Source organism: Leucoraja erinacea, chromosome 1 (genome assembly GCF_028641065.1).
Source record: "Leucoraja erinacea ecotype New England chromosome 1, Leri_hhj_1, whole genome shotgun sequence".
Taxonomy (NCBI): Eukaryota; Metazoa; Chordata; class Chondrichthyes; order Rajiformes; family Rajidae; genus Leucoraja; species Leucoraja erinaceus.
In genome coordinates this window covers 145,896,689-145,923,994 of record NC_073377.1, presented here as the reverse complement: position 1 = coordinate 145,923,994, position 27,306 = coordinate 145,896,689, and the positions used below count along the sequence as shown (strand labels likewise).

Below are 27,306 nucleotides of genomic sequence, written 5' to 3'. Positions count from 1 at the left end.
ACTGCCTAAAAATACTGATTTCCTCAGCAAAATACTGATTTTCAGGTACTAGAATACTGAAATGCTCTGACAAAACTTGGCAGCTCTGAGTAAAGGGTTAATAAAATTCTTCCATAAATAAAATGAATAACATGTGGAAAAAGATGAGTCATTAAAATTGGTTGGAGAATGATTGATGTTTTGACTTAATGATGTAGGCTATTTTTTGCAATAATTTCGGATCCTAACTCAGAAATTTATCTGATCTTCGCTAGGTAGAGGTCCAAGGCCCTTTTAGGCTTCCCATCTTTCGATACTTTTCAGGATCGATATCTTCTATTTGGATAGTGATGAGAAAATGATTCTTTAGAAATATAGAAAATAGGTGCAGGAGTAGGCCATTCTGCCCCTCGAGCCAGCACCGCCATTCAATGTGATCATGGTTGATCATCCACAATCAGCCTTCTCCCCATATCCCTTGATTCCACTAGCCCTAAGAGCTCTTTTGAATGCATCCAGTTAATCGGCCTCCGCTGCCTTCTGAGGCAGAGAATTTGACAAATTCACAACTCTGGGTGAAAAAGTTTTTCCTCATCTCAGTTCTAAAGGGCCTACCCCTTATTCTTAAACTGTGACCCCTGGTTCTGGACTTTCCCAACATTGGGAACATGTTTCCTGCATCTAATAATAATAATAATAGTGGATGGGATTTATATAGCGCCTTTCTAGATACTCAAGGCGCTTTACATCGCATTATTCATTAGCTCCTCAGTCACACTCGGTGGTGGTGAGCTACTTCTGTAGCCACAGATGCCCTGGGGCAGACTGACGGAAGTGTGGCTGCTAATCTGCGCCTACGGCCCCTCCGACCACCACCAGTCACTCACACACATTCACACGCAGGCAGAGGTGGGTGAAGTGTCTTGCCCAAGGACACAACGACAGTATGCACTCCAAGCGGGATTCGAACCGGCTACCTTCCGGTCGCCAGCCGAACACTTAGCCCATTGCACCATCTGTCGTCCCATCTAGCTTGTCTATTCCCTTAATTTTATTTATTTATAAGATCTCCTCTCATTCTTCTAAATTCCAGTGAATACAAGTTAATTCTTTCATCATATGATAGTCCTGCCATCCCGGGAATTAACCTTGTGAACCTACACTGCACTCCCTCAATAGAAGGAATGTCCTTACTCAAATTAGGAGACCAAAACTGAACCCAATACTCCAGGTGTGTTCTCACCAGGGCCCAGTACAACTGCAGAAAATCCATGCTGACGGACCGATCCTGTTACTGCTATCCAAATGCGCTGCTATTGCATCTTTAATAATTGACTCCAGAATCTTCCCCACCACCGATGTCAGGCTAACTAGTCTATAATTCCCTGTTTTCTATACCTCCTCTCTTAAAAAGTGGGATATAACATTAGCTACCCTCCAATCCACAGGAATTGATCTAGAATCTATAGATCACTGGAAAATGATCACCAATGCATCCACGATTTCTGGAGCCACCTCCTTGAGTACCCTGGGATGCAGACCACCAGGCCCTGGAGATTTATCAGCCTTCAGCCCCCTCAGTCTACCCAACACCATTTCCTGACTAATGTGAATTTCCTTCAGTTCCTCCGTCACCCTAGAACCTGTCCCCTAGTACTTCTGGGAGATTGTTTGTGTCTTCCTTAGTGAAGACAGAACCAAAGCACCTATTCAACTCGTCTGCCATTTACTTGTTCCCCGTAATAAATGCACATGTTTCTGTCTTCATGGGACCCACATTTGTCTTAACTAATCTTTTCTTCTTCACATACCTAAAGAAGCTTTTGCTATCCTCCTTTATATTCTTGCCTAGCTTACCTTCATCTTTTCTCCCCGTATTGCCTTTTTAGTTACCTTCTGGTGTTTCTTTAAAAGTTTCCCAATCCTCTGGCTTAGTTTTGTAGGTTAACTAAGGCTTAGTTTCTTACATAGGTTAAGAAAAGGTTGGAATAAACAAACGGTGAATATGATCAATGGATGGTGCACGTCAAAATTGCTTTGGGGATTGCATGAAATGTAACAGGAAACACTACTATTGAGGAGTTTTTGAGCTGCATATGCATAAGATGAGCTGTTTTCAGGTTTACATCAGTTGCTACGGTGAACTTGCAAATTTTCACACAGACATGCATGGTACATTGAGCAAATGCAATGTGCAGATAACAGTGGTGCAGGTGTTAGAGCTTTTGCCGCTGTCAGAAACCGGGGTGCGATCCTGAACTTTGGTGTTGTCTGTGTGGATTTTGCACGTCCTTCCTGTGTTATGTTGCTTTCCTTTGGGTGATCCCATCTAAGTGCAGTTTAGTAGGTTAATTGGACTTGGTAAATCGCTCCTGGTGTGCAAGCAGTGGATGACAAAGTGCGATTATATTCAACTGGTTTTAATGGGTTTTCAAAATGTGTAGGAAGAAACTGCAGATGCCAGTTTACACCGAAGATAGACACAAATGCTGGAGTAACTCAGCGGGGCAGGCAGCATTTCTGAAGAAAAGGAATAGGTGACGTTTTGGGTCGAGACCCGTCTTCAGATTGAGAGTCGGGGAGAGGGAATCTAGAAATCTGAAAAGGTACAGAACTATAGACCACTGTTGGCTGATGATGGAGGAGATGGTGACAAAGGGATACGAACAGTTTAACTAGCAGGACGACTAGTGTGGGGGGGGCGGAATGGGGAGAGAAATAGAGAGGTTACTTTAAATTAGGTAAATCAATATCAATACCACTGGGTGACTAATGTCCATTAGAAACCTACTGACTCCCACAGCTATCTAGACTACACCTTCGCACCTTGCCTCCTACAAACACTATTCCCTACTCCTAATTTATCTGTGCCCAAGATGAGGTGTTCCATACCAGGACATCCGAGATGTCCTCATGCTATAGGGAATGGGGGTTCCCCTCTCCCATCATAGATGAGGCCCTAACTCGTGTCTGCTCGGTATCCCATAGCTCTGCTCTCCACCCAGATGCAACAGGGACCCCCACCTCACCCACCCCTCACTTAGTCCTTGCCTTTCACCCCATCAGCTGTCGCATACAGCACATAATTCGACATTTTCGCCACCTCCAACGGGATCTCACCACTAGTCACATCTTCCCATCCCCATCCATTTTGGCTTTCCGCAACGACCATTCCCTCCACAACTCCCTAGTTCACTCATCTGTTCCCACCCAAACCATCCCATCCCCGGGTACTGTCCCGTGCAACCGCAGGAGATGCAACACCTTCTTCCTTGACTCCATCCAGAGACCCCGACATTCCTTTCAGTTGAGGGAGAGGTTCACTTGCATCTCCTCCAACCTCGCCCGCTATATCGGTTGTTCTCAATGCGGACTCCTATATATCAGCAAGATCAGTTTCCCTGAACACCTATGCTCAGGCCTACGCCATCTCCCGGTTACCAAACATTTTAACTCCCATTGCCGTACTTTCTGTTCTGGGCCTCCTCCACTGTCAAAAATGAGGCCACACACAAATTGGAGGAGCAGCATCTCATATTTTGTTTGTGCAACTTACAACCGAGCAGAATGAATAACCCTTGCATACTGCCCCACCCCACCCTAGTCGTCCTGCTAGTTTTTTAAAGATAAGGGTCAAAGTGATGCTGGAAAGTTATATTGTTCTAACTTTATTTTATACATTTGATTATATCAAAAGAGACACAGCTTTTCATTCATAGTTTTCTCAGCTTCAGGCTGAATTCCTTGACCTTTCTGCTGCTTTGACTATCCCGAATACTCAAATGTCAGTCATTAATGAATCATTGCAACTATTGCATACTAGTCTCTTTAACTAGTCTGAGATTGTGTTGATCCACATGCATCCTGGTTGGTAATGTTCAAAAGTGTGTGTTCTTATTGGCTTATCATTTTGATTTCTGCTCAGCATTTAAGTTTTGTAACTACCAGATTCCTCATTCTTATTTTAATAAATCCATAAATTGTATTTCTTTTCAAATTCTAGCTATATGTAATGTACATTAATTACTTTGTCTCTGCTTTGATTGTTGCAGACCATGGACGAAATCTTAACATTTCAAGAGGCAACTGACTTATGCCGGATATATTGTGCACATGTTGCCATACTAATTCACTTACCATTGGTTAAACGGGCACAAAAGAAAATCGACTTCAAGTGGGTCAAACCAGTTTCAGATTTTCTACAGTTGGTAAGGCCAAGGACACATTTAATAGCCTTTAAAACAATGGTAAAAGTATTATAGTTGTTGATTATGAACTCTGGATTATGATCTGTAAAACACAAATGCAGGTACTTTTTTTGTTTGATTGGGCCATTTGGCCCATCTGGTCTGCCCCACCATTTGATCATGTCTGATCTATTTTTCCCTCAACCCCATTCTCCTGCCTTCTCGTAACCTTTGACACTCTTACTAATCAAGAACCTATCAAATCAATGCAAACATTGTGTTTGTTGCCTTTGCTACCGACTCAACTTGCAAATCAATATTTTGGGAATCCTGCACTAGCACTCAAATCCCTTTGCACCTTCGATTTCTGAATCCCCCATTTAGAAAATAGTCCACGTGTTTATTCCTTCTACTGAATTGTATGACCCTACACTTTGATACGCTGTTCTCCATTTGTTGCTTCTTTGCCCACTCTCCCAACCTGTCCAAGTCCTTCTGCAGCTTCCCTGCTCCCCCAACACTCCCTGTCCTCCAGCTATCTTTGTATCATCAAACATCCAACAAACATGGCCACAAAGACATCAACTCGATAATTCAGATAATTAACATATAATGCGAAAGGTATCCCTGCAGAACAACACTCGTCATCGGCAGCCAAGCAGAAATGGCCATTGGTTGCTTTCTGCCAGTTAGCCAATCTTCTATTCATGCCAGTAACATGCCTCTAATATCATGGGCTCATATCTTGTTGCAGCTTCCCATGTGGCACCTTATCAAAGGCGTCTTAAAATCCAAGTGAGCAATGTCCACTAACTTGTTTTTTAACCTTCCTACAGATTTGTCAGGCTTAACAAAACCACACTGACGTTAGCCTATTTTATCATATGCTTTCAATTGCCCAAAAACGTAATAATGTCGTTAATAGTGGACTCTAAAATCTTACCAACCACTGAAATCAGGCAAACCGACCTATAATTTCCTTTCTTTTTGCCTCGCTCACTTAAAACAGTGGAGTTACATTTGCGATTTCCAGTGGTTCAATGTGTCTGGAAATAAATATTTTTGTATCCTCTTTTATATTATTAGCTAGCTTAACTTCATGTTTCTTATTTTCTCCCGTTACTGCTTCTTAGTTGCCTTCTCTTGGTTTTTAACGTCTGTAAGGGTAGTAGGAGAAAGTCAACTTTATTTCTCCTGTAACCTACTATGAATCAAACAATCTGCGAGAGTGCCCATTAGATATCTGGCAGGCATATATTGATGTATTGAGCATTGTTCCTCTGAGGCTGCTGAATGGAGTGAAATGAGCCTAAACAGGAGTGTGCTTGAAATGAAACGTTCTGTATTCTAGTGGAACAGTTTAAGAAAAAATTGAAGGGTAGCTTTGTTAAAATTGAAAATTATTTAAAATGATATTTAATCTTAATTTCTGAAATTTAATTTGCAGCAATATGTGAGTCAACATTTTGTTCTGAAAACCCTTGAAGTCACTGAAAATTGGAAAGGTGATATGGTGCATTTGTGTGACCTGAATGATACCATACTTTTAGCAAGAGTGGCTCTTTGCAGTGGGATGGTAGATAACACAGGTAATACTTGTATAATGAAAATTAATTCTGCTCTTGAACATCCTTACCTTAGTTATGACAGGATCTATAATTCATTTCTATATCCAAATTAGAATTCCTTGTTATTGCACTTTTCTTTTTCACTTTAAAAAAAAAAAAAAAAAGCATTTTTCCTCACCCAAGAGAAATTAAAAAATGGAGAAAGGCAAAAATGCTGGAGAAACTCAGCGAGTGAGGCAGCATTTATGGAGTGAAGGAAATAGGCAAAGTTTCGGGTCGGGACCCTTCTTCAGACTGATGTGAGAGTGGTGGGGTGGGGGGGGCGGAGACAGTGGGCTGAGGGAGAGCTGAGAAGTGGAGGAGAAAGCAAGGGGGGGGGGGAGACAGTGGGCTGAGGGAGAGCTGAGAAGTGGAGGAGAAAGCAGGGACTACCTGAAATTAGAGGTCAATGTTCATACCACTGGGGTGTAAACTGCCCAAGCGAAATATGAGGTGCTGCTCCTCCAATTTACAGTGGTCCTCACTCTGACCATGGAGGAGGCCCAGGACAGAAAGGTTGGATTCGGAATGGGAGGGGAGTTGAGTACTGAGCCACCGGGAGATCAGGTAGGTTAATGCGAACCGAACGGAGGTGTTGGGCGAAGCGATCGCCAAACCTACACTTGGTCTCACCGATGTAGAGCAGCGGATACAATAAATGAGGTTGGAGGAGGTGCAGGTGGACCTGGAAAGACTGGGTCCTTGAATGGAGTCAAGGGGGGAGGTAAAGCAACAAGTGTTGCATTTCCGGCGGTTGCAAGGGAAAGTGCCAGGAGAGGGAGTGGTTTGGGTGGGAAGGGACAAATTGACCAGGGAGTTACGGAGGGAGCGGCCTCTGCGGAAAGCAGATGGGAAGATGTGGCCGGTGGTGGGATCCCGTTGGAGGTGACGAAAATTTTGGAGGATTATTTGTTGTAGGTGACGGCTGGTAGGGTGGAAGGCGAGGACAAGGGGGACTCTGCCCTTGCTACGAGTGGGGGTGATGGGGAGTGAGAGCTGAGTTAAGGGGTATGGAAGAGACCCTGGTGAGAGCCTCATCTATAGTAGAAGAGGGGAACCCCCGTTCCCTGAAGAATGAGGACATCCCTGGTGTGGAACACCTCATCCTGGGTGCAGATGCGGCATAGACAGAGGAATTGGGGTAGGGGATGGAGTCCTTACAGGAAGCAGGATGGGTAGAAGTGTAGTCCAGATAGCCATGGGTTCATAGTGGATGTCGGTCAGTAGTCTATCACCTACGATGGAGATAGTGAGGCCGAGAAATGGTAGGGAAATGTTGGAAATGGTCCAGGTGTCTGGATATCATTAAGCTGGAAATGGTGCAAAGAAAATGTACACGGATTTGCCAGAAGGGGCCTGAGATGTCGAGGTTGGACAGGGTACCGCTTTATTCCTTGAAACACAGGAGGCTGGGGTATTCTTATAGAGGTGTATATACTCATAAGGGAATGGATCGGTCTTTTACCCAGGTTGGGGAATCAAAAACAAGATTACATATGTTTAAAGTAAGAGGAGCAAGTTTTAATATGACCCTGAAGGTTCACCTTTTCAGAGGATGGTGGGTAAATGGAACGAACTGCCAGAGGTAGTTGAGGCATATACTAGAACAGCATTTATAGACACTTGGACAGGTACATGGATAGGATTGTTTGGAGGAATTTAGGCTAAATATGGACAAATGGAACTAGCTTCGATGACGCATCTTGGTCAGCATGGTCAAATTGGGATGAGGGGCCTTTGTCCATGCTTTGTGGCTCTGACATTTTTTTGCCGATATTTTACCTATTCAACCGTTTGATAATACTGACTGCAATCATATGTTGGAATTATACAATGTTATGACAGGATTATATTTATTGCAGTATGACGTGATATGCAATAGCCATGTAATGTTAAAAAATTATAAATATCAGGATGCAAAAAGATTTTGAGCTAGAATAAGGTGGAGGACATTTGCAATTTAATCAAGTGTTCGGAGTCAAATATGAAGAAGTGCTCCAAGATCCTTGTCTTAGCAGAATGAACATTATCATTGCAGAACAGTGCAACTCTGCTTTACAATGTCTTTCCCAGCATCAAAAGCTTATAGCCAAATAACAAGTGTACTCTTTTTAGATATTTGCTCTGGGACCGTATGTCTCGACAGGTCAGATCCCAATCCCTGTAATATGCGTGTCACTTGACATATTGTGCACGATTCTAAAATTCTACTGGCCAAAAATGGGTTGATGAGACTGCTACTTCCCAGCATTTGCACGGGCAGGGCATGACCATCCTGCTGATGTATTTATTTTATGATACAAAATCTGAAAAATTAACAATAGTGGCAGCATTGATTCTGCCATCAACAAAAATATTTCTTGTTCACACAGAAGTAAGGCAGATATATTTATGTACCAACAGAGTACTTGAGCTAACTAGTATAATTTGTTATCTTAAATAGAATCCTGTTTTCAGTTTGGAGAAGTAATTGAAGAAGAATACAAAAAACTGTGGCAGACTCTGTCCAGTTTGACCCCTGATTGTGATCTCGGGAAGGCATTTCCTTTACAAGCTACTTCAAAGATGATGGTGCAAGAACATGAAAATGTACTGGCTGAAGGTAATTCAAGCTTGAGGTGTAATGTGTTAATAAAATGTTGTGATGTGTACATTTCTTCTGCTGGAATATATTTCTGCTGTGTAAGAGTACATTTGTTAGACCCTTACTGAAGGACAAAAAATTTGGAAGTAGAAACAATCAACATTGAAAGCTACCTTTGAGCGTTAAGTTGCAGAGCTTCATAAAGATTGAATGCAATCAATCAAAACTTTATTGTCATTTAGAAATACATCGATATATGCAATTCTAAATGAAATTCCGTTGCATTTGGCTCCCCGTGCAACACAAAAATAAACAAGGATAAAATGGATAAAAAGATAAAATAGATAATGGTGGCGGCCCATTACATGACATTCAAGAGTTTGATGGCTCGTGGGAAGAAGCTGTTGCAAAACCTTGATGTTCGGCTCCTTATGCTACGATATCTTTTTCCCGAGGGCAGCAGAGCGAACAGTCCATGATGGAGATGTGTGGGGTCCTTTATAATACTGCTGGCCTTAGACAAGCAACGTTTGCTCGCAATGTCCCCGATTGAGGGGAGAGAAGTCCCGATGATTTTTTTTCAGCCGTCCTCACAGGGACACAAACCCAGCACTTTGTGTCCTTTTGGCAATGGTTTACAAGACTTGTGGGTGAGCACACTGAATGAATTAAAAATTAGGATTGGGTCTACTGCTAAAGTATCCTCGATGTAGTGTAGAGATTCTTTTCTAATTCGTGATCTCTCTGTTACCATCCAGTGATTAATCCAATACCATTGTGTCTTCTGGTGGAAGAACTTATACATTTGGGTGTTTGTGAGAAAAAAGGAAGATTTGTCATTTGGCATGAGATTCCTGATATGAATACCAGGCAACAGTAATTTCCAATCACTTTGAAATTCAATGGCTTTATTTACTGCTGCTATTAAGATTGTCGCCTCTGTTGTCAAGAAACATATCTGAACCAGTCACACATGCACGTGCAGGCAGTGCACAATTCCAACAGTATTTAACTTATTGATCCTTCAACCAGTCTTGATCACGTTTACACGCTTTATAAGATACACTATAGTAACTTATCAGGATTTCTTTGAATGACCAGGGTAGCAGTGGCATGGGAACACTATTATCTGCAAATTGCTTATAAGTTGTACATCACATTGACTTGAAAATATTGCTGTTTATTTGCTGGATCAAAATCTTTCGACTTTGTATCCAATAACAGTCGGAGCTGACTGCCATTTGACAGTCAGAACCCTTTTCCCCAATGTGAAAATGTTCAAAACTAGAGAGCATCGTTTTAAGCCAAGATGGGGGGTCAGTTTAATGGAGATGTGTGGGGCTACAGAGGTGAGGCCTGGAATGCCAGGAGTGGTGGTGGAGACCGATATAATGGTAGTGTTTAAGAGGCTTTTGGATAGGCACATAGAGGTACAGGGAATAGAGGGATATGAATCGCGTACAGGCAGATGAGATTGGTTTAACTTGGCATCCTGTTCGGAACAGACATTGTGGGTTGAAGGGCATGTTACTATACCGCACTGTTCTATGTTTGTTCTAATCATCTTTTAAGGAACAGCTTTACAACAATGACTGGAGTAATCCACAAAGGCATTTGGTTATGTCTTTATTTAGGACTGGTTGGTTAGACGTTGTGCTGATATGGGCAATCTCCATGAGTATGAGTAAAGGGATAAAAACTTTCAATTAATAATTTAATCCAAACCATGGGGTACTATAACTATTTCTGGTACATTTTTAAAGGTGCATTGGAGATTATCCCTGAAGTTGGTTTGATCCCTGTCAACATTACTATGGTTGAGGAATATGCTGGAAATATTTTTAAAGAATATCCTACATTAAGCAGGTAAGAGCTATTTTACATTCCATGTTGTATTCTGTTCTTTATCAGTACAATATGTGAGATATGCTATAGTGTTAAATGTATTTGTCAAATGTAAATAGGCTTATGCTGATTTTTTTTTCATGTAGTCTCATACAGCATGGAAACTTGTATTTTGTCTAGTATTTTGCAACAACTTCTTTTGGAACAAATTAACTTTTTTTTTTGGCAATTTAGTGACAGTTCAGTGGTTACAGCTCTTTCTGAGAACAAAGAATTTGATAACCTCGTAGACTGGTGTCCTGATAAAGGACTCAGTGATGATTACGAGAGGACCCGTTCATCAGGATTTGGTAAGAATTTTGATATCTTTGTGCAAAGCAATAAAAAAAATAAAAAAATAAAAAAACTTCTATCTAATAATTATAATAATAATAATAATATCTTTTATTGTCATTGCACATCAGTGCAACAAGATTTGGTATGCAGCTTCCAACCGATGTCAAAAAGAAAATAAATAAATAAACTGTGCGACATGACCATCTGAGGGAGACAGTCCAGGTGGGATGGGGGGCACTCAGCAGGGCCGGTTCAGAGCCGCTATATCTCTGGGAATTAAGCTGTTTCTGAGTCTGGAGGTTATGCCTCTCATAACATTAAACACCTCCCATCGGGTCTTCCCCTCAGCTCTGACGCTCCAGAGCAAACAGACCAAGTTTATCCAATCTCTCTATAGTTAATATTCTCTAATCCAGGCAGCATTTTGGTAAAGCTCTTCCACACCCTCTCAAGTCTCGTACAATGTAACGACCAGAACTGCACACAATTCTTCAAATATGGCATAACATAACTTTGACATAGCTGCAACACGACTTCCTGACATATATTCATCAGATAAAGTCATGTACACCATATGTTTTCTTTCCCACCCTATCCACCTGTGTTGCCACTTTCAAGGAGACATAGATTTGCACCCAAAGATACCTGTAAACACCTTTGATGTCCTGTCATTCAGTGCATACTGTTCCCTAACACTTGACCTCCCATACAGCAGCACCTCGTACATATCCAGATGAAATGGCACCCGTCAATCCTGACCCAATTTCCAGCTAGTCCGTATCCAGTTGAATCCCTTTGCAATCTCCCTGAATATCCATATCTCTGCTCATTTTTTGTCCAGTCTACCAAGTCACCTGATCCTAAGTGCCATAATCTTCTAGATCAGTCAACCAAGAGGGAGTTTGACAGCTTTCTAAAATCTATGCATAGGACATCTCTGCTCTACTTCGTCAATTTTCTTTTTCACCTCCTTAAAAAAAAAAATCATGTCTTCAAACTTGATGGAACTGTCCTGCAGAATATGTAACACCCGTCCCTACAGCACATCCCTCACATCCAAGATTAATACAAAATGCTGGAGTAACTGGATAGAAGGAATGGGTGACATTTCGGGTTGAGACCGTTGTTCAGATCCATCCCTCGCATCTATCCAGGGACTCAAGCAGCTCTTCCATGTGAGCCAACCTTTAACCTCATCAGTGCTCCATTAATGCCAGAGATACTAAGATTAGACTGGGTGACTGTTTCGCCAAACACCTATGCTCAGTCTGTCTTGGCTTGCAGGATCTCCTAGGTGCTAACCATTTTAACTTCCTTTCCTCTTCCCATTTCTGTACTGACCTTTCTGTCTGGAGTCTTCTCCTTTGCCAATGAGGCCACATACAAACTGGATTTAAGGCACCTTGAATTCTGCTTGTGCAGCTTATAACCCATCAGTCTGGAGAAGGGTCTTGATCTAAAACGTCACCTATTCCTTCTTGCCAGAGATGCTATGCTGCCTGTCCCGCTGTTACTCCAGCATTTTGTGTCTATCTTAGTATGAATATTGAATTCCCCCACACCCATTTCTCCCACTATCCTGCTCCTATTTCCCCTTCCCCAATCCTCTTCCACCTATATACATTGCGCTAACTTCAAATTTCACTTTTCCTGCATCCTTTTTTGTCCTTTAACCTCTAGCATGATCCACCGTCTTCCAATTTTAAAAAAAACCTTCACCTGTGGCCACCTATCTTTGACAGACTTTGTCCAACTTTTTTCCAGCATTCTCCCTCTTACTACGATCAATGAGAAAAAGGGTCCCGATCCGAAATGTCATCTATCCACATGCTCTAGCGATACTGCCCAGATCACTGAGTTACTCCAGCGTCCCTTTTTTTCTAAACCAAAATCTGCAGTTATCTGTGCCCACAAGGCAGATGTGAACTTTCCCATATACAGGAAACTCCCAATCGATGTTCCCAGCTCATGGCTAATAATGTTATAATTAACCTTTCCTTGTTTTAGCGCCTGCCTTCATGCATGGTCCAATCTTAGGTTTACCTACAACTGTCTGAACTTATTATGATCGCTGTTCCCAAAATCTTCTTACTGCAACTTCAATCATCTGGCCAGGCTAAATTCCCAATACAAGGTCTTATCTGGTCCCTTCCTTAGTGCATTATCTACATACTGAATCAGGAAACTTCCTTAGATGCACCTGACAAATTCTGCCCCAATAAACCTCCAGGACCAAGGAAGTCCCAGTCAATATTGAGGAGCTTAACGATGCTCATTATGATTGTCCTGTTGCTATTGCATCTTTCAATCATCTGTTTTCATTTTTTTCCCTATTCCCCTGCTGGCCATTATTATGCCTCTGGTCATAGAGATTGCACTTTTCACATTCTTGAGCTCTACTAATATTGTCTCGCTGGATGTTTTTGTTTCCTCACAATGTAACCTCTTAATTAATGTTTTGTCTTTATTCATTTCTGATCTAACTTTAATCTCTTTTTTTTCCTCTGCACTACACAGTTGAAAAAACAAATGATCCCTGGGTCAGAAAACGAATGCTTAGAAATTATCAGAAGCTCGTCCGTTTCCACAGATTTTATGGATCGACTCTCGAGGGAAACATAACAAAGAACATTATCACCAATGTGCAAGGGGCTATCACTGTAGCACCAAAAGCTGCTAGTGTCATAAGTGGGAAAAGCAAAAAGATACCTGTGAGTTATTAATGTTTTTTTATTTTATTTTAGTGAATTTTTATATCATCGTGTGGGGAATGATTCTTGGAAATGCTTTTTATTTGTTCTAACATTGGGTTTTATGATGCCCCAATAGTTTTGTTTTGTTATTAGACAGAGTGGTGCGTTTTGAGCATAAAATGTTATACTTCTGATGCAGGCACAGGTGCACAACCTTTTATCCGAAAGCCTTGGGACCAGATACTTTTCGTAATTCGGAATTTGTCGGCCTTCGGAATGGAAATTTTTTAGCGTAGATTTTAATGGCTGGCTCAGTGGTAGAGTGCTCGGCTCATATCCGCAAGGTCGCGAGTTTGCGCCTCGATCCCGGCAGTTCCTCGGTCGCGAGTTTGAGCCTTCTTAGTTTTTTCTTGCAGAATAAATGTCTGTATGAAATGCAGTGTGTTGAATGAATTCATGAATTCCGCTGTCACCTCTGCGGGCCACCCTCGGTGAACGCTCACTCAACTTTGTCTTGGGATTCCTACTCTCCCGCGCAATGTACCCTCACCTTCTCTTTTATGAATGGGGATTTAGTTCCCCTTTCTTCGAGGACCGACCGGAGGTTCCGCTGTCACCTCTGCAGGCCGCCCTCGGTGAACGTCCTGTCCCTATCCCTGGGATAGCAGGGGGCGATTAAACAGCACAATACCCCCCTCCCCCTCTAACTCCAGAGGAATCCGCTCCCCGATGGGCCACTACGGCAACAAGTGGCAGTTCGCCCACAGCCCGAGCTGCGTGACCCCAAGAACAAGACCGACCTTGCACACCTTCAGCTTCTGCCCCTACGGGGAGCGTGTTCCTCTGGAGTTGGAGCGGGGCTGGGCTGTAGTTGCTGCTCTGGGATCTCCGTGCTTGCAGTGGGCCTGGGGGTCGGTGCCCCGATGAGGGGGCACAGCTCGGGCTGTGGGCAAACTGCCACTTGTCGCCGTAGCGGCCCATCGGGGGGCGGCTTCTGGTGGTCCTGATGTCTCCGGCCAGTTTGCAGTTTTCCTCTGGAGTTGGAACGGGGCTGGGCTGCTGCTGGCTGTGGGTCTCTGGGATCTCCGTGCTTGCAGTGGGCCTGGGGGTCGGTGTTCCGTTGGTCCTGACGTCTCCGGTGACTGGCACTTTATGCTGGCACCTCCGACGTGAAGGCAGTGCAAAGCCCCCGCGCCAGTGCAATGGGCGGGGAGCTGGAGAGGGGAGGGAAGGGGTCACACACATGGCCGGGAAGCAGAGGGGTGTAGGTGGGGTGAAACTGAAGAGAGCGACAATCTGCTGCTCCCTGCCCGCTGAGTTAAAAAGTTCCCACGCAAGACTCACGATACACTGTGTATCGTGAGTCTACCGTTGGCATTTTTTAACTCAGCGGGCAGGCAGCAGCATATTGTCAATTATTAACCCTCCCGCGCAATATACCCTCTCCTTCTCTTTTATGAATGGGGATTTAGTTCCCCTTTCTTCGAGGACTGACCGGAGGTTCCTCTGTCACCTCTGCGGGCCACCCTCGGTGAACGTCTTCAAGGACCTTTCTTAAAGGACCGAAAAAATGTCCGCTATTCAGAGGTTTTCGTTATTTGGATCTTCGGATAAAAGGTTGTGCACCTGTAGTACCTTTTGTAATTCACTAGTTCCATTTTTTTAGTTATGTGAGGCATATGACAAATATGGGCATGTAGTTGTGACTTTGATTTATGGTGTATGGTTTTCTGGCCATTATCAGTGAAGAATTAGGCAGTCTGATCTCTGTTGTGTAATTTGATGCATGTCTTTGTTAAGAAAATGAGTGTGCTGGGTTACAAAATGTATTTCAACATGATGTTGCAGTGCATTGCGAATCACCTTTCAGACCGTGAAACAATGAAGTACCAGTGGAATAATTAAGCAATATTTGCATGCTGGTTTGAAAACCAATTAATTATTTTTGAAGTGCAGTTGTTCTTTCAATATAGGAAATATAGCAGCAGTTTCTGGCAGCAAACATTAGTATCATGTTCTTCAAATTGTAACTTACAATTTTGTAATTTATTTTTTACAATGGTCGAGAAGGATTTATGCCTTCTTTCATCTGGAAAAACTGATGCAATCTACATGTGTGTGCCTCCTTTAGTTAAGTAACTTCAAAATAGTTCTTGGCAGTATGAGCAGGTAATGTTTTTTGTTGGGAATAGGTTGAACTAAAAGTGGGTTAAACATTTTCTTTCCACAGCCCAAGAAGAAAGCTGATTTAATTGCAGAAGAAAACACAAGAAAAAAGAAAGAGAAGGAAGATGTGAAGCAAAGGGACCAATGGAGTTTAATTTCGAAAAGCATTATGAAAATGATTCAAGAGAACTTTGACCAAGGAATTAAAAAGCTTGACGAGTTTCTGAAAAAATGCTCGGGTGATTCTGTGAAGTTGATTGCAGAAATGGATGTTCTGGAAAACAGCTTTAAAATTTGGGTTGAACATTGCCAAATGACAGGTATGCAGATTTGTTTGCGTTTTTTAGTGCAATTTATGGATAAATGAAATGTTGCAAAAATAGAGCAAAAAATGAACATCTGGAAGAACTGAGTCGGGCAGCAACTGTGGAGGCTAAGGGCAGGTCACTGTTTTTATTTTCAAACACTGCATCATTTGTGAGTGTATAGGGAAGGTGGCTAATATATAGATATGAAAGAGGGGGGTGAGATGGAGGCTGGTAGATGATGAGTAGTGTCCAGTTAATGGGCAGATTGATATAATGGGCAGATTGAGCCAGGTACGGGACGGAGTATGTTGAGAGGGTGGTAGGTGATATGCTGAAACATTAAAAAGGAAAACTAATATGCCAGCTGGAGGTTACACATCCAATCAAATAGACAGGCAGGTGGGTGGAGGGGGTGGGGTGGCTCTGCTGGTAAGGAATGAAATTCAATCCTTAGCAAGAGATGACAGGATCAGAAGATGTTGGGGTAGAGCTTGGAAACTGCAAGGGTAAAAAGATCCTGATGGGAGTTATATACAGGCCTCCAATGGTAACCAAGAAATATAATCAGCATGAAGGCAATGTTACGGAGGTCATGAAGAATTTCAATATGCAGGTAGACCATAATAAGATACAATTAAACCTACAGTTGAGAGGGAGAAGATGAAATCAGATGTGTTATTATTATTCTTTCCCTCTCAACCCCATTCTCCTACCTTCTCCCCATAACCTTTGACACCCTTACTAATCAAAAAATCTTTAAAAATCGCTTTAAAAATATCTAATGACTTGTCCTCCACCACCGTCTGTGGCAATGGACTTATCCTCCACCACAATCTGTGGCAATGATATTCATAGATTCACCACCTTCTGACAAAAATTCTTCATCTCCTTTCTAAAGGCATGTCCTTTTATTCTGATTCTCTGCCCTCTGGTCCTAGACTCTCCCACTAGTGGAAACATCCTCCCCACATCCATTCTATCCAGGCTTTTCACTATTCATTAATTTTGAATGAGATCTCCCCCCCTTATCCTTCTAAAGTCTAGCGAGTATAGGTCCAGAGCCATCAAATGCTCATGCTTTAACCCAATCATCCTTGGGATCGTTCATGTAAACTTCTGGACCCTCTCTAATACCAGTGCATCCTTCCTCAGATATGCTCTCAATACTTCAAATGAGATCTGACTTTTAAGCATTACATCCCTGTTTTTTATATTCTAGTCCTCGTAATCCCTGCAAACATTGTATTTGCCTTCTTTGCTACTAATTCAACTTGCAAATTAACCTTTTGGGAATCCTGTACCAGCACTCCCAAGTCCCTTTGCACCTCTTATTTCTGAATCCTCTCCCCATTTAGAAAATAGTTACGCGAGTATTCCTACTATCAATGTGCATAACTGCACAATTTACTACGCTATATTCCATTTGCCAATTCTTGGCCCACTCTCCCAACCTGTCCAAGCCCTTCATCCCAGTTTCTGCTTTCACTACATTACCTGCCCCTTCACCCATCTTCGTATCATCCGACTTGGACAAAGTTTAACTATCTTGGATGTTGACACGTGTTAGGTTTGTTGATTAAAATTCCTAACTGTTCAAAAAATTTGTTCCATTGGCCTTGAAAATAGACATGAATATATGTGGGATGAGGAACTACCATTGAATAATCCAGATTTAGTTCCAGTTTCCATTAAATTACGGTATTTTAAAACCAATATATGAATAGAATCTGAATGGCTATCTTAATGATTGATCTTTGTTTCTTTAGACAGCACAAAGAAAAACAACGTTATTGCAGGTCGTGTGATGAAAAGGATTCATACTATCTTGGATAAGTATGAAAAGCAGGTGGATAAAAGCCAACTGAAACAAATTGCTTCTTACCTCAAAGAGCTTGGATTTAATAAATTAGCACAAACTCTCCCAGAAATTGAACAGGTGAAATGACTTTTAAAACTTTATCTGCTTTATAATTTGCTAATTGTACTCACTTTCTTATAATGACCCTTTACTGACAAAAGTTGAACACTTTGCCTGTAAAACTATTGCCATTGGTCTGAGATCATCATGATGGTGATCTATCCGTTTCCTGTACCCATTGTTGTGAATTTTCAGGAATTTGTATTGACTTTGCCATGGTTATTAATGACCTGTTCTTTGGGTTCATGGATTGCTGTGTAGAAATGTACCACACTTATTTATTCTGTTAGCATGTCAGGGTGGAGAGATGGGGGTGAAAGGAGGAGAGTCGGTGGCAGATATTTTCTGAAAGTATTGGATTATAGTTAGTCTTGTGTCAAATGCTACTTCAAGTTTTTAAAGTTTGAAATAATTAAAACTTATCATCCCTTAAGTCAAGAACTATTAACTAGAATTTATATTTATGTGCAAATATACATCAGTATTTGCATATACCTTTTAGAAATTGACTGAAGTTATCTGCCCTCGAATACTTAAAGCCATTTCTGTTAAATACTGTCTCAGTCTGACTGGGGGCGCTGTCCTGTGCACGGCTGCCCAGCCAGCAGCTGTCTGTCTTTTCATCTTTTTATTTTTTATTTTAGTTAGTTAAGTGTTTTGTTTGGAGGTCTAGACTTTTTTATGTGGGGGGGGGGGGGAGGGGGAAACTACCTTTCAGGGTCCCTACCTGGTCGGAGAGGCAGCTTTTCTCCGGGCTGCAGCTTCGACCCGTCCTCGCGGCCTACCAGCGGGCCTGGAGCGGCGTTTCCTGTCGGGGACCGCCCAGAACCTCGGCTTCAGCGGCGGCACAGCGCTGGAGCGCTATTGCGGAGCGGGCGATGCCTTGCCTGGGTCGCTGCGCTGGAGCTCCGGTGAGCTGAAGATCGCTGAGGAAAACATCGCGGAGCTGCGGGACTGGAGGGACCAGCTGCGGGCGGCGGTGCTGACACAGGTGCTGACGGAGCCTGGGATCTCTAGATGAGATCGCCAGTGGTGGAGCTCCAACCGGCGCGGCCTTGTTGGCTTCGGAAGCCGCGGCCTCCAGTGCGGAAGCGGCCATTCCAGGGTTCCCAAGCCACTGAGAGGACTCTCCCGATGCCGGAGCAACATCACCTGGCGAGAACGGCCTGGAACATCGGGCCTCCGTAGATGCAACTGTGGAGGCCTCAATGGGCCCAACTATGGGTGAACTGGGGTTGGGGACTGGACTTTGTGCCTTCCCTCATAATGGGAACCATTGTGGGGGGATGTTCTTTATGTTTAAAACTCTTATTAATGTTATGTCTGTATTCCTTCTTTATGTGCTGCAAAATGGCAAGAAGCATTTCACTTCACTACACCTAGGTGTATGTGAATGTGACCAATAAAATACCTTTGATACCTTTGACTTTGGTGCATAAATCCACCTTGGCGTACAGTACCAAACTATGTAAACAGTAATTTTAGATTTGATTTGGTGTTGCGTGCACAAGGATACATTTGGCGATACTAGAGACATGCTAAATTTCAGTTCCAAATCAGTGATTTTTGCCCAACGTGCTTTTTGAATGTTACATAGAAAAGAGGGGGTACCATTTGGTCCTTCCACCTTGTTTTGCCACTCATTACATTCATGTCTACTGATGTATTCCTAGCTTATCCCGATATCCCTTGAATTCTTTCTCATAGTTATACAGCCCCCTCAGCCCAACGCCTATGTCAACCAACATGCCCAACATACACTAGTCCAATCTGGCCCACATCCCTCTAGACCTATCCTATCCATGCACCTGTCTGAATTTTTTTTTTTAAACATTGTGATGGTACCTGCCTCGACTACTTCCTTCATCAGCTCGTACCATATACCTACCTCCCTGTTGTAAAAAAAAAAGTTGCTTTCCCCAGGTTCTTATTAAATCCTCCCCCCCTCACCTTAAACCTATGTCCTCCGGTTCTTAATTGGTCTCTGGGTAAAATACCCTATGCATCTTCCAACAGATGTTAGTCTCACTGGCCTATAGTTCACAGGTTTTTCACTGCAGCCCTTCTTAAATAGAAGCACAACATTTGCCATCCTCCTGTCTTCCAGCACCTCACCCATATTTAATGCTGACTCATCTCAGTCAGGGTACCTAGCTTCTCTCAACATCCAAGCTTCTCACAATGTACTTGGATATATCTGATCAGGCTCGGCCGGGAGATTTGCTTACCTTCATATACGTTAGGACCTTCAGCAACTCCTCGATTATAACACTGATTGCCCTCAAGACACTTCCATTAACTGCCCCAAGCACCTTGGCCTTCCTGTCTTTCTTCACGGTAAAAACAGAAGAGAAATACTAATTGAGGACCATGCCCATCTCCTGTGACTTAACCCCTTTGACTCTTAATGCACCATTATCGTATTCAGATATCTGTTTCCTTAAAAATATTCGCCAATTTGTCTTCTAATCCTCTGAGGTGGAGAATTTCACAGGCTCTCCAATCTGAATGAATGAAGTATGCCCCCTTGATTCTATCGTGCATTTCCCTAATCACAGGAAATATCCTTGCTGCATCTGGTCTGTTGAACATGTTGAGTGTCTCCAGCATTTTTGTCTTCCTTCGATTTTTCCAGCATCTGCAGTTCTTTCTTAAACATAGTATGTTGAACCTTGTCAGCAAGTAGATCATCTACTGTTTTTAAACACTGGTGTACACATGCCTGGATCGAAATAAACTTGGTTGTCATGTCATCTGCTGGAATTGTCCTTGTTCGTGAATGGCAGCTTGGATGAGTTTCCAAGGACTGCAAAATTTTATCCTGGCGGGGGATTGCGACGGAGGAGAGAACCCTCAGTTGTGATAGTTATTGTAGCAATTTTAAGACACTTCAAAGAATTAATAAAAACAATATTTTTTAACGAAACAGAAAGCAGCACGTTCTAAAATTTCCAAGAAAGAGGACAAATTTACAGTTGGTGTTGATCCAGTTCGTTTCCAGCTGCAATTTATGGGTCCTTACTTGTTGAGAGATGAGAGAAATGATCCAGATCCCCGGATTACTCATTTCATCCCAGACACCTGGCAGGTAATTGTAAAATATTGTTCTAAAATAGATTATTCGTAATATGGTCTTTACAGACATTAACTTTGGCACAAAATAATGCGACAGTTGAAGCTTTACAAAATAAGTTAATTTCAAATGTGCACATTTATTTAATTTTATGCTGCTTTTCCAAATATCCCGCTTTCAAGTTGTGTGTTTATGCAGGATTAATCAGGAAAGCAAATTAAACTGAAGATTTCTGTCACACAAGTGTAGATTCTGTGGAAATTATAAAGAAACTGGTGAAGTTAAAATGAAGGATGTTTGGAGTATTTTATTTTCACATTTACATCTGTGGAATTGGGATGAGATTTTGAGGAATCTTTTTTGAGGAATTTTTCTTATCCATTTACCAGGTGTTGGATTCATGCTTGACACAGTGACACAAGGGAAGCTTGCTCTGCAATATAATTTCTGGTGTGCTAATAGGAGCCAGATTGCGAAGAGAAACAAATAATGCCATGTGAAGGGTGCTTGAGCTTCGTATGATCCAACTCTAATGTATTTGAATAGAAGTGAGAGAAAGATGGCTATGCCTTTTTTCTAAATTTTTATCACGTTGGGTGCCATATAATAGCTGTCTTAACATTTACCTCTTAGGCGTTATCCAAGGAAAGAAGAATTGGCTCATATTATAAGTGTATGTGACAGTGATGAGCCAACCTGCCCATAGATTTTCTGGTGGGAGATATCCACCCTTTGCAAATTTCAGTGATTGATCTCTTTTGTACCTGAATTATATTTGTTCATGTTATTGAGCTAATTAATTAAAATTCTATTTGATTAATTGCAGCGTGAGCTTCTAGATGCAGTGGACAACAATGAATCTGCGGTGATAGTTGCACCAACCTCCTCGGGGAAAACCTATGCCTCCTATTATTGTATGGAGAAGGTTCTACGTGACAGTGACGATGGTGTATTGGTGTATGTTGCACCAACAAAGGTACACTTGTTTATTAAATGTTCCGACTTTATGGAAATATTTTAAAACATTAAAGGTACAGGACAAGATACCACAAAAATGAACAGTGTTAGTAGGTAATTTGTGTATTCTTGGGAGGATAGCTTTGTTGAAAGAAAGGGGTGTCACGGATGGGCCTGAAGCTCTTGACAGCCACAGTCCTCTCCAGGAATAGGTCTGCAGTAGCTTTTTAGCAACATGGAATTATTAATTGGTAAAATATATTGGTTGCATAATGACGGTTGAATTTGAAAAACTGCAATCGATCCATTTTCAACCTGCAGTTTGGAGAATAGTGTCCCGTCACAGTACATGTTGAATTTAACCTACGAGTCCGGATTAAACATTCACCTTGGCGCACTATCGCAATGTCCCATTTTCAAATATTCTGTTCAATAGTCAATTCCATCCTTCAGTAATGGTCATCTCTTTTTATTCCTCCCTGCTTTCACGAGGATATTTGATGAATTTCATCTGATGAATCTATGTTTTTAATTAATAGGCTCTTGTGAACCAAGTGGTGGCGACTGTTTACAACCGATTCAGCAAGACTTTACCAGATGGAATGGTTGTGTGTGGTGTTCTCACACGTGACTATCGTCAAGATGCATTGAACTGCCAAGTAAGCCATTTTATACAATGCAGACTCGTGGGTTAGTTCAATTATTTAAAAAAAATCTAACTCAAGTGGTTGTGTCCCAAGAATGTTCTCCATAGGTTATATCATGCATCTTTGCCAGCTATTCTGTATCTTGCTTGGTTGTATCATCTAATTCTCCCCCCCGCCCCATATTAAAAAAAAAAAAAAGTGACAAAAGTTCTACTTCATATATTTAAAGGAACAGATTCAGTGGTTTTAAAGATACAGTCATTTACAATGCTGGTTAATTTGTGCATGCTATCTTCTGTAGTTGTACTGGATGGCTGATGTAACAAGCAGTCTGTGTATTTCAGCAACCTCACAATATTGTTTTCTCTTTTGTTGTTTTCTCTGACCTTTGTCTAACTATGATTTGGTATAACTTCTTCTATCCCCACCACTAGCTTTAATAAACATCTCATTGAGAGGTCACACAATCAGGCATAATTATCCCAGGAACAAAATCTGTGATAGAATTCTGGGTAGGAAATGTACAATGCTGTCTTTAGTACCTGCCCTTCCTTATCCACAAATATCTTTAGGCTAAACATTTCTGTAAGCACAAAACAATTTAAAGTAAACTCGACATTGCAAGAAAATTAACATTTTATACAAATATCATTGTCATACTTCAAAACAAAGTCGCTGTAATGCAACTGGTCATGGGTAATGCAGTGACCCTGTACAATTTACTTTCCCATTGGCAATTAGGCAAATGGATTGTCTGTTGATTAGATATTGCCTATTTTTCATTATTTTATACCATCCAAGAAATTGCTTTAAGGAGGCTAGCAGTTTTCAAGTAGCTGGCAGATCTCTGAAGTTTTACACATTCTCACTGGGACTACATGAGATTCCTCTAGGTACTCCTTTCCAATCATAGTCCAAAGCTGTGTGTGTCAAATAGTTTAATTGGCCACGATAAATTACCTGCTAATATGTATGTAGTTAAGTGATATAATCCAGGAGAATGTTGGGAGTATATATATTTAAAAAAGGGATTTATATAGAATTAGTGTAAATAGTTATCAGTGTAGCCTTGATGGGCTGAGGGCGTGTTGCCATGCTGTTCTGTCTGATTCAAACTATAACTGTGATTATATCGATATCTAGATCTGACCAGAAATGTGTATGTATTGGCTGAAATCTGAATGTATCTAATTGCTATATTTGTTTCAGATTCTCATCACAGTTCCTCAGTGTTTAGAAATGCTCATGCTTACTGCTCAACGACAATCTTGGGTGAAGAAACTTAGATATGTTATTTTTGATGAGGTAAGAGCAACATTGAATTTGGGGGGGGTTCATCTTACAAGGGTATAGTAGACACTAAAATGTCAAAAGTTTATTGCATAACTTCCCTGTGTTTAACATCATGTAAAAGTAAAAGGACCATCTGCATCGGGCCTTCCTTTAACTTAAACCCCGTTATCCCATATTGTAAACAAATATTTTTCACTCATTCAGTAATTTTATCGTTGATGGAAAAGTAACCCATTGCTGATATTTAACAGCTGAGACTGGTTGACAGATGTGGGGTTTATGGACAAAGCCAGTGGGAAAGAAACAACCGATTTTGTCAATTTTTATTTAATACTCTGGGGGCATTGCGATTTGGATATGCAATCGTCGTTTGGGTAAACAGTCATTCTTTGCCATGATCTCTTGAGCCTGAGGATGTGGGCAGATATCTTCTTGTGCAGCGTTGCCGTACTCTTAATCTGTGATGCTTTATTTAATCTTGAAGAAGTTTGCGAGGGTTCAATAAAAGAGTTGCTGTTGGGCACAATCTTGGTGTAATTGTGAGGTCTCTGGCAAACTATTCTTGAGGTCCATGTTTTGATCAGATCAAAGGCTATCTTTTTTCATGATTTTGAAAGGAAAAGATGTATTTTTAATTTGGGTCCTTGAACGTCAGTTGGGAAAATAAGATATCACTGTTTGCGGGTAACAAAGAAGCATTATTCACACATATCCATATTTTGTTTCAAAAAGCAACTACCATATTTATCATAATTTGATGATACAAAGATGGATTTGTTCTCTGTGTCACCAAATTCATTTTTATTATACATTTAATTAATTCTATTAATCATAATGCAATGCATTTAATCAGCTGTTAATTACATAGTGCCAAACAAATATATTGATCTACAAAATCTTAATTCGCTTCAAAAAAAAAGCTAGCTATTTTGCATATAAAAAACGTATATGAATTGTATGAATAATTAAGTTTTTGAGTGTCTTTAAACCAACTTTAATGAGTTCTCTTCCCTTGAAGTTGTATTTATGTGTTGACATATGAAAATATGTACAGCATGTTTTTCTTCAGAAATTACATAGCCTGCTATTTTGTAACGAGACCACTATTTTCAGCTTTTGAAATATATTAATTTTTGTTTTCAAAGGTTGTTTGAAATATTTGACATTCCAAATTGATCTGAGATTAATTAGCAAACTTAAGTTTACTGGAACACTCCCTACATGGTTCTTCCTATTTAAACTGTATAGGTGATTGTTATTGAATTTATTATCTTGCTATATTTTCATAGGTTCATTGTATTGGCCAAGAGATTGGAGCAGAAGTCTGGGAACATCTACTGGTGATGATTCGGTGTCCATTCCTGGCCCTCTCTGCAACAATTGGAAAACCAGAATCTCTTGCCCAGTAATCTTCAAAATATTTACCTGCCTTTTAATCTATTGTTTCTTAAATTGGTGCACTGTGCTGAATTAGAAGCCCTTCAGGATTGGTTTCAATCCTATTAGGCCAATGTCGAAACTACAGACTTCCACAGATAGACCAGGAAGTACTTAAAAGGGCTCCCGAGTGGGTAGTTTGTGAGGTGGTGTGCTCCTTTTCCTACGAAGGAATAACGCACGTACTCAATATATGTCCACATTCTGTACCGCTGTTCTATCTTATGATATCAAATCTTAGATGTATGATTATTAATTCACACCAAGTTAATTTTGCCCCAATAGATCGATAGATTTAGAGATATAATAGACATTGGTATTTCGGTAGAATCTGTTTCCTCAAAGGAAGTCCAGGGAGTAGAGGATGTAACATTTAGCGCAGTTCAGAGTAGAATGCAAGAAAAAAACATTCTGCAGCAATTTGATTTGAATATGTTATCTGTGAACCAGATTCTATTGTAACATTAAATAGGGGATTTTAACAGAAGCAGCAGGGGAGTAAGTTTGAAAGCTTTTTTCAGATGAGCTAGGCCAAATATGTTGAGCCAATTAGAAGGTTTCTACGGTCTTTTGGATAGAATCTGATACATTTCCGATGATAATAAAAGAAACTGCAGAAACTGGAAAACCAAAATGAAAATGTTAAATAATGGAAGCATTCAGCAAGTTGGGAAGCATTTGCAGAAAGATAAATGGTTAATATAACTAGTGAGACACTTTGTCAGAACTGGGAAGGAGAGGAAATAAGTTGATATTCTGAAGTTTGACAGGGCAAGAATAGGCTAGTAGTATTGGAGGGTAAATCTTTTGGAAAAAAATGTTATGATATTGTCCGGGAGACAATGGCCTGATTCATGATGAAATCATGGTCTCTAAATGCTATGAAAATGCATCTGAGAGTGGATGTTTGGTCTCGGCAAAACAGAATCCAGATCACAAGGTTATAGCAGCATTGCCCTTGGTGGCGAATGCAGTGTTGCATGTTCAGAATGGTGAGTGAGAGGAGTGGAAAATTCAAGGCAGCCAATTTCATGTTGGCAGTTAGCAGTAAATAAATAGATCTAGAGAGGGCAAGATGCCAGGAGGAGGGATGCAAATGGAATGGAAATTCTGGTGACGGGAGAAAGGGTCTATGTCTGGGATGAAGAATTCTGGCTAATTAAATGAGCATAGGTGGTAGATGAAGAGTTCAGTGTTATGTTGGAATTAAGTTTCATTCACGTGAGACTTTGGGGTTTGAAGGGGGAGGGAGGGGGAGAGGGGAGATCTTATTGGGATCTAATGCTATTTGTCCACAAATTAGAGATTCAAGTTTATTGGTGATGTCTTTACACATTATGATAGTACTATTGTTAAGTATGTGAAATAAGTATTTTAATATAAGTACGCAATAGTGAGGTTTTGGTTCTGTGCGGTATGTGTGTCTGGCACTAAATGACGTGCATCAGTTCAGGAAAAGCTGGCATGACACTATTTTCTGCTGATGCTCAGCTGAAAGATTGGTGCCATCAATTCCTGACTCCATGGTAAAACTTCAGTAATCCAGCACATTTGGTATTTTAGACACAAAAGCTGGAGCAACTCAGAGGGCCAGGCAGCATCTCTGGAGAGAAGGAATGGGTGACGTTTTGGGTCGAGCCCCTTTTTCGGAACGGACTGAAGAAGGGTCTTGACCCAAAACATCACCCATTCCTTCTCTCCAGAGAAGCTGCCTATCCCGCTAAGTTATTACAGCTTTTTGTGCCGAACTTTGGTTTAAACCAGCATCTGCAGTTCCTTCTTATACACCAGGGAATATTCCACCTTTGAACTTGGTATTTTGGGCTGGCCAAGCTTATTTTCCAGCCCATTAATGTTTTTGTTAATACCCAACACTTTAAATTTGTTTTTTAAGGTATTACACGGTGTTATGATTTTCAGTGAGCAAAGTGAGTTAAAGGGGACATGGCAGACATCTTTGGAGCATGATGCTAAATCATTGAGATGTTTGAAGAGACAGGTAGTGGTTATGTGGTTACTGTATTATACTGGGACAACCAATATTTTGATACGTGCCTGTGCCTGAGTGTCTCTCCATATTTCTCCTGCTCTAAACTATATTTAATATCTCGAAGATTTTAAGTTTGGCATAATTTACCTTCATTTGGAATTTACTTTTGGAGAGCAATTGATCAAATTGAATTTATGCTGATGGATATTTCAGCAGTTAACACGGGCTTGCTTCCTGCAATCAGACTAATATTGGGCAGTCGATAACTCCCAATCTGCATGCTGCA

General features: G+C 41.2%; 1 protein-coding gene across 1 annotated transcript in view; it reads left to right on the top strand.

Annotated features, from left to right (window-relative positions):
- The window catches only part of LOC129702984 (probable ATP-dependent RNA helicase DDX60), an 81,966-nt gene that overhangs the window by 8,642 nt on the left and 46,018 nt on the right, over positions 1-27,306 (top strand). Inside the window, exons 7-19 of the mRNA XM_055645118.1 lie at positions 4,032-4,187; positions 5,614-5,755; positions 8,217-8,375; positions 10,121-10,223; positions 10,437-10,552; positions 13,056-13,249; positions 15,462-15,717; positions 17,472-17,641; positions 20,553-20,711; positions 21,523-21,672; positions 22,193-22,312; positions 23,510-23,605; positions 24,883-24,998. Of these exons, the coding sequence (XP_055501093.1) occupies positions 4,032-4,187; positions 5,614-5,755; positions 8,217-8,375; positions 10,121-10,223; positions 10,437-10,552; positions 13,056-13,249; positions 15,462-15,717; positions 17,472-17,641; positions 20,553-20,711; positions 21,523-21,672; positions 22,193-22,312; positions 23,510-23,605; positions 24,883-24,998 (1,937 nt within the window). The remainder of the gene's footprint in view (positions 1-4,031; positions 4,188-5,613; positions 5,756-8,216; positions 8,376-10,120; positions 10,224-10,436; positions 10,553-13,055; positions 13,250-15,461; positions 15,718-17,471; positions 17,642-20,552; positions 20,712-21,522; positions 21,673-22,192; positions 22,313-23,509; positions 23,606-24,882; positions 24,999-27,306) is intronic.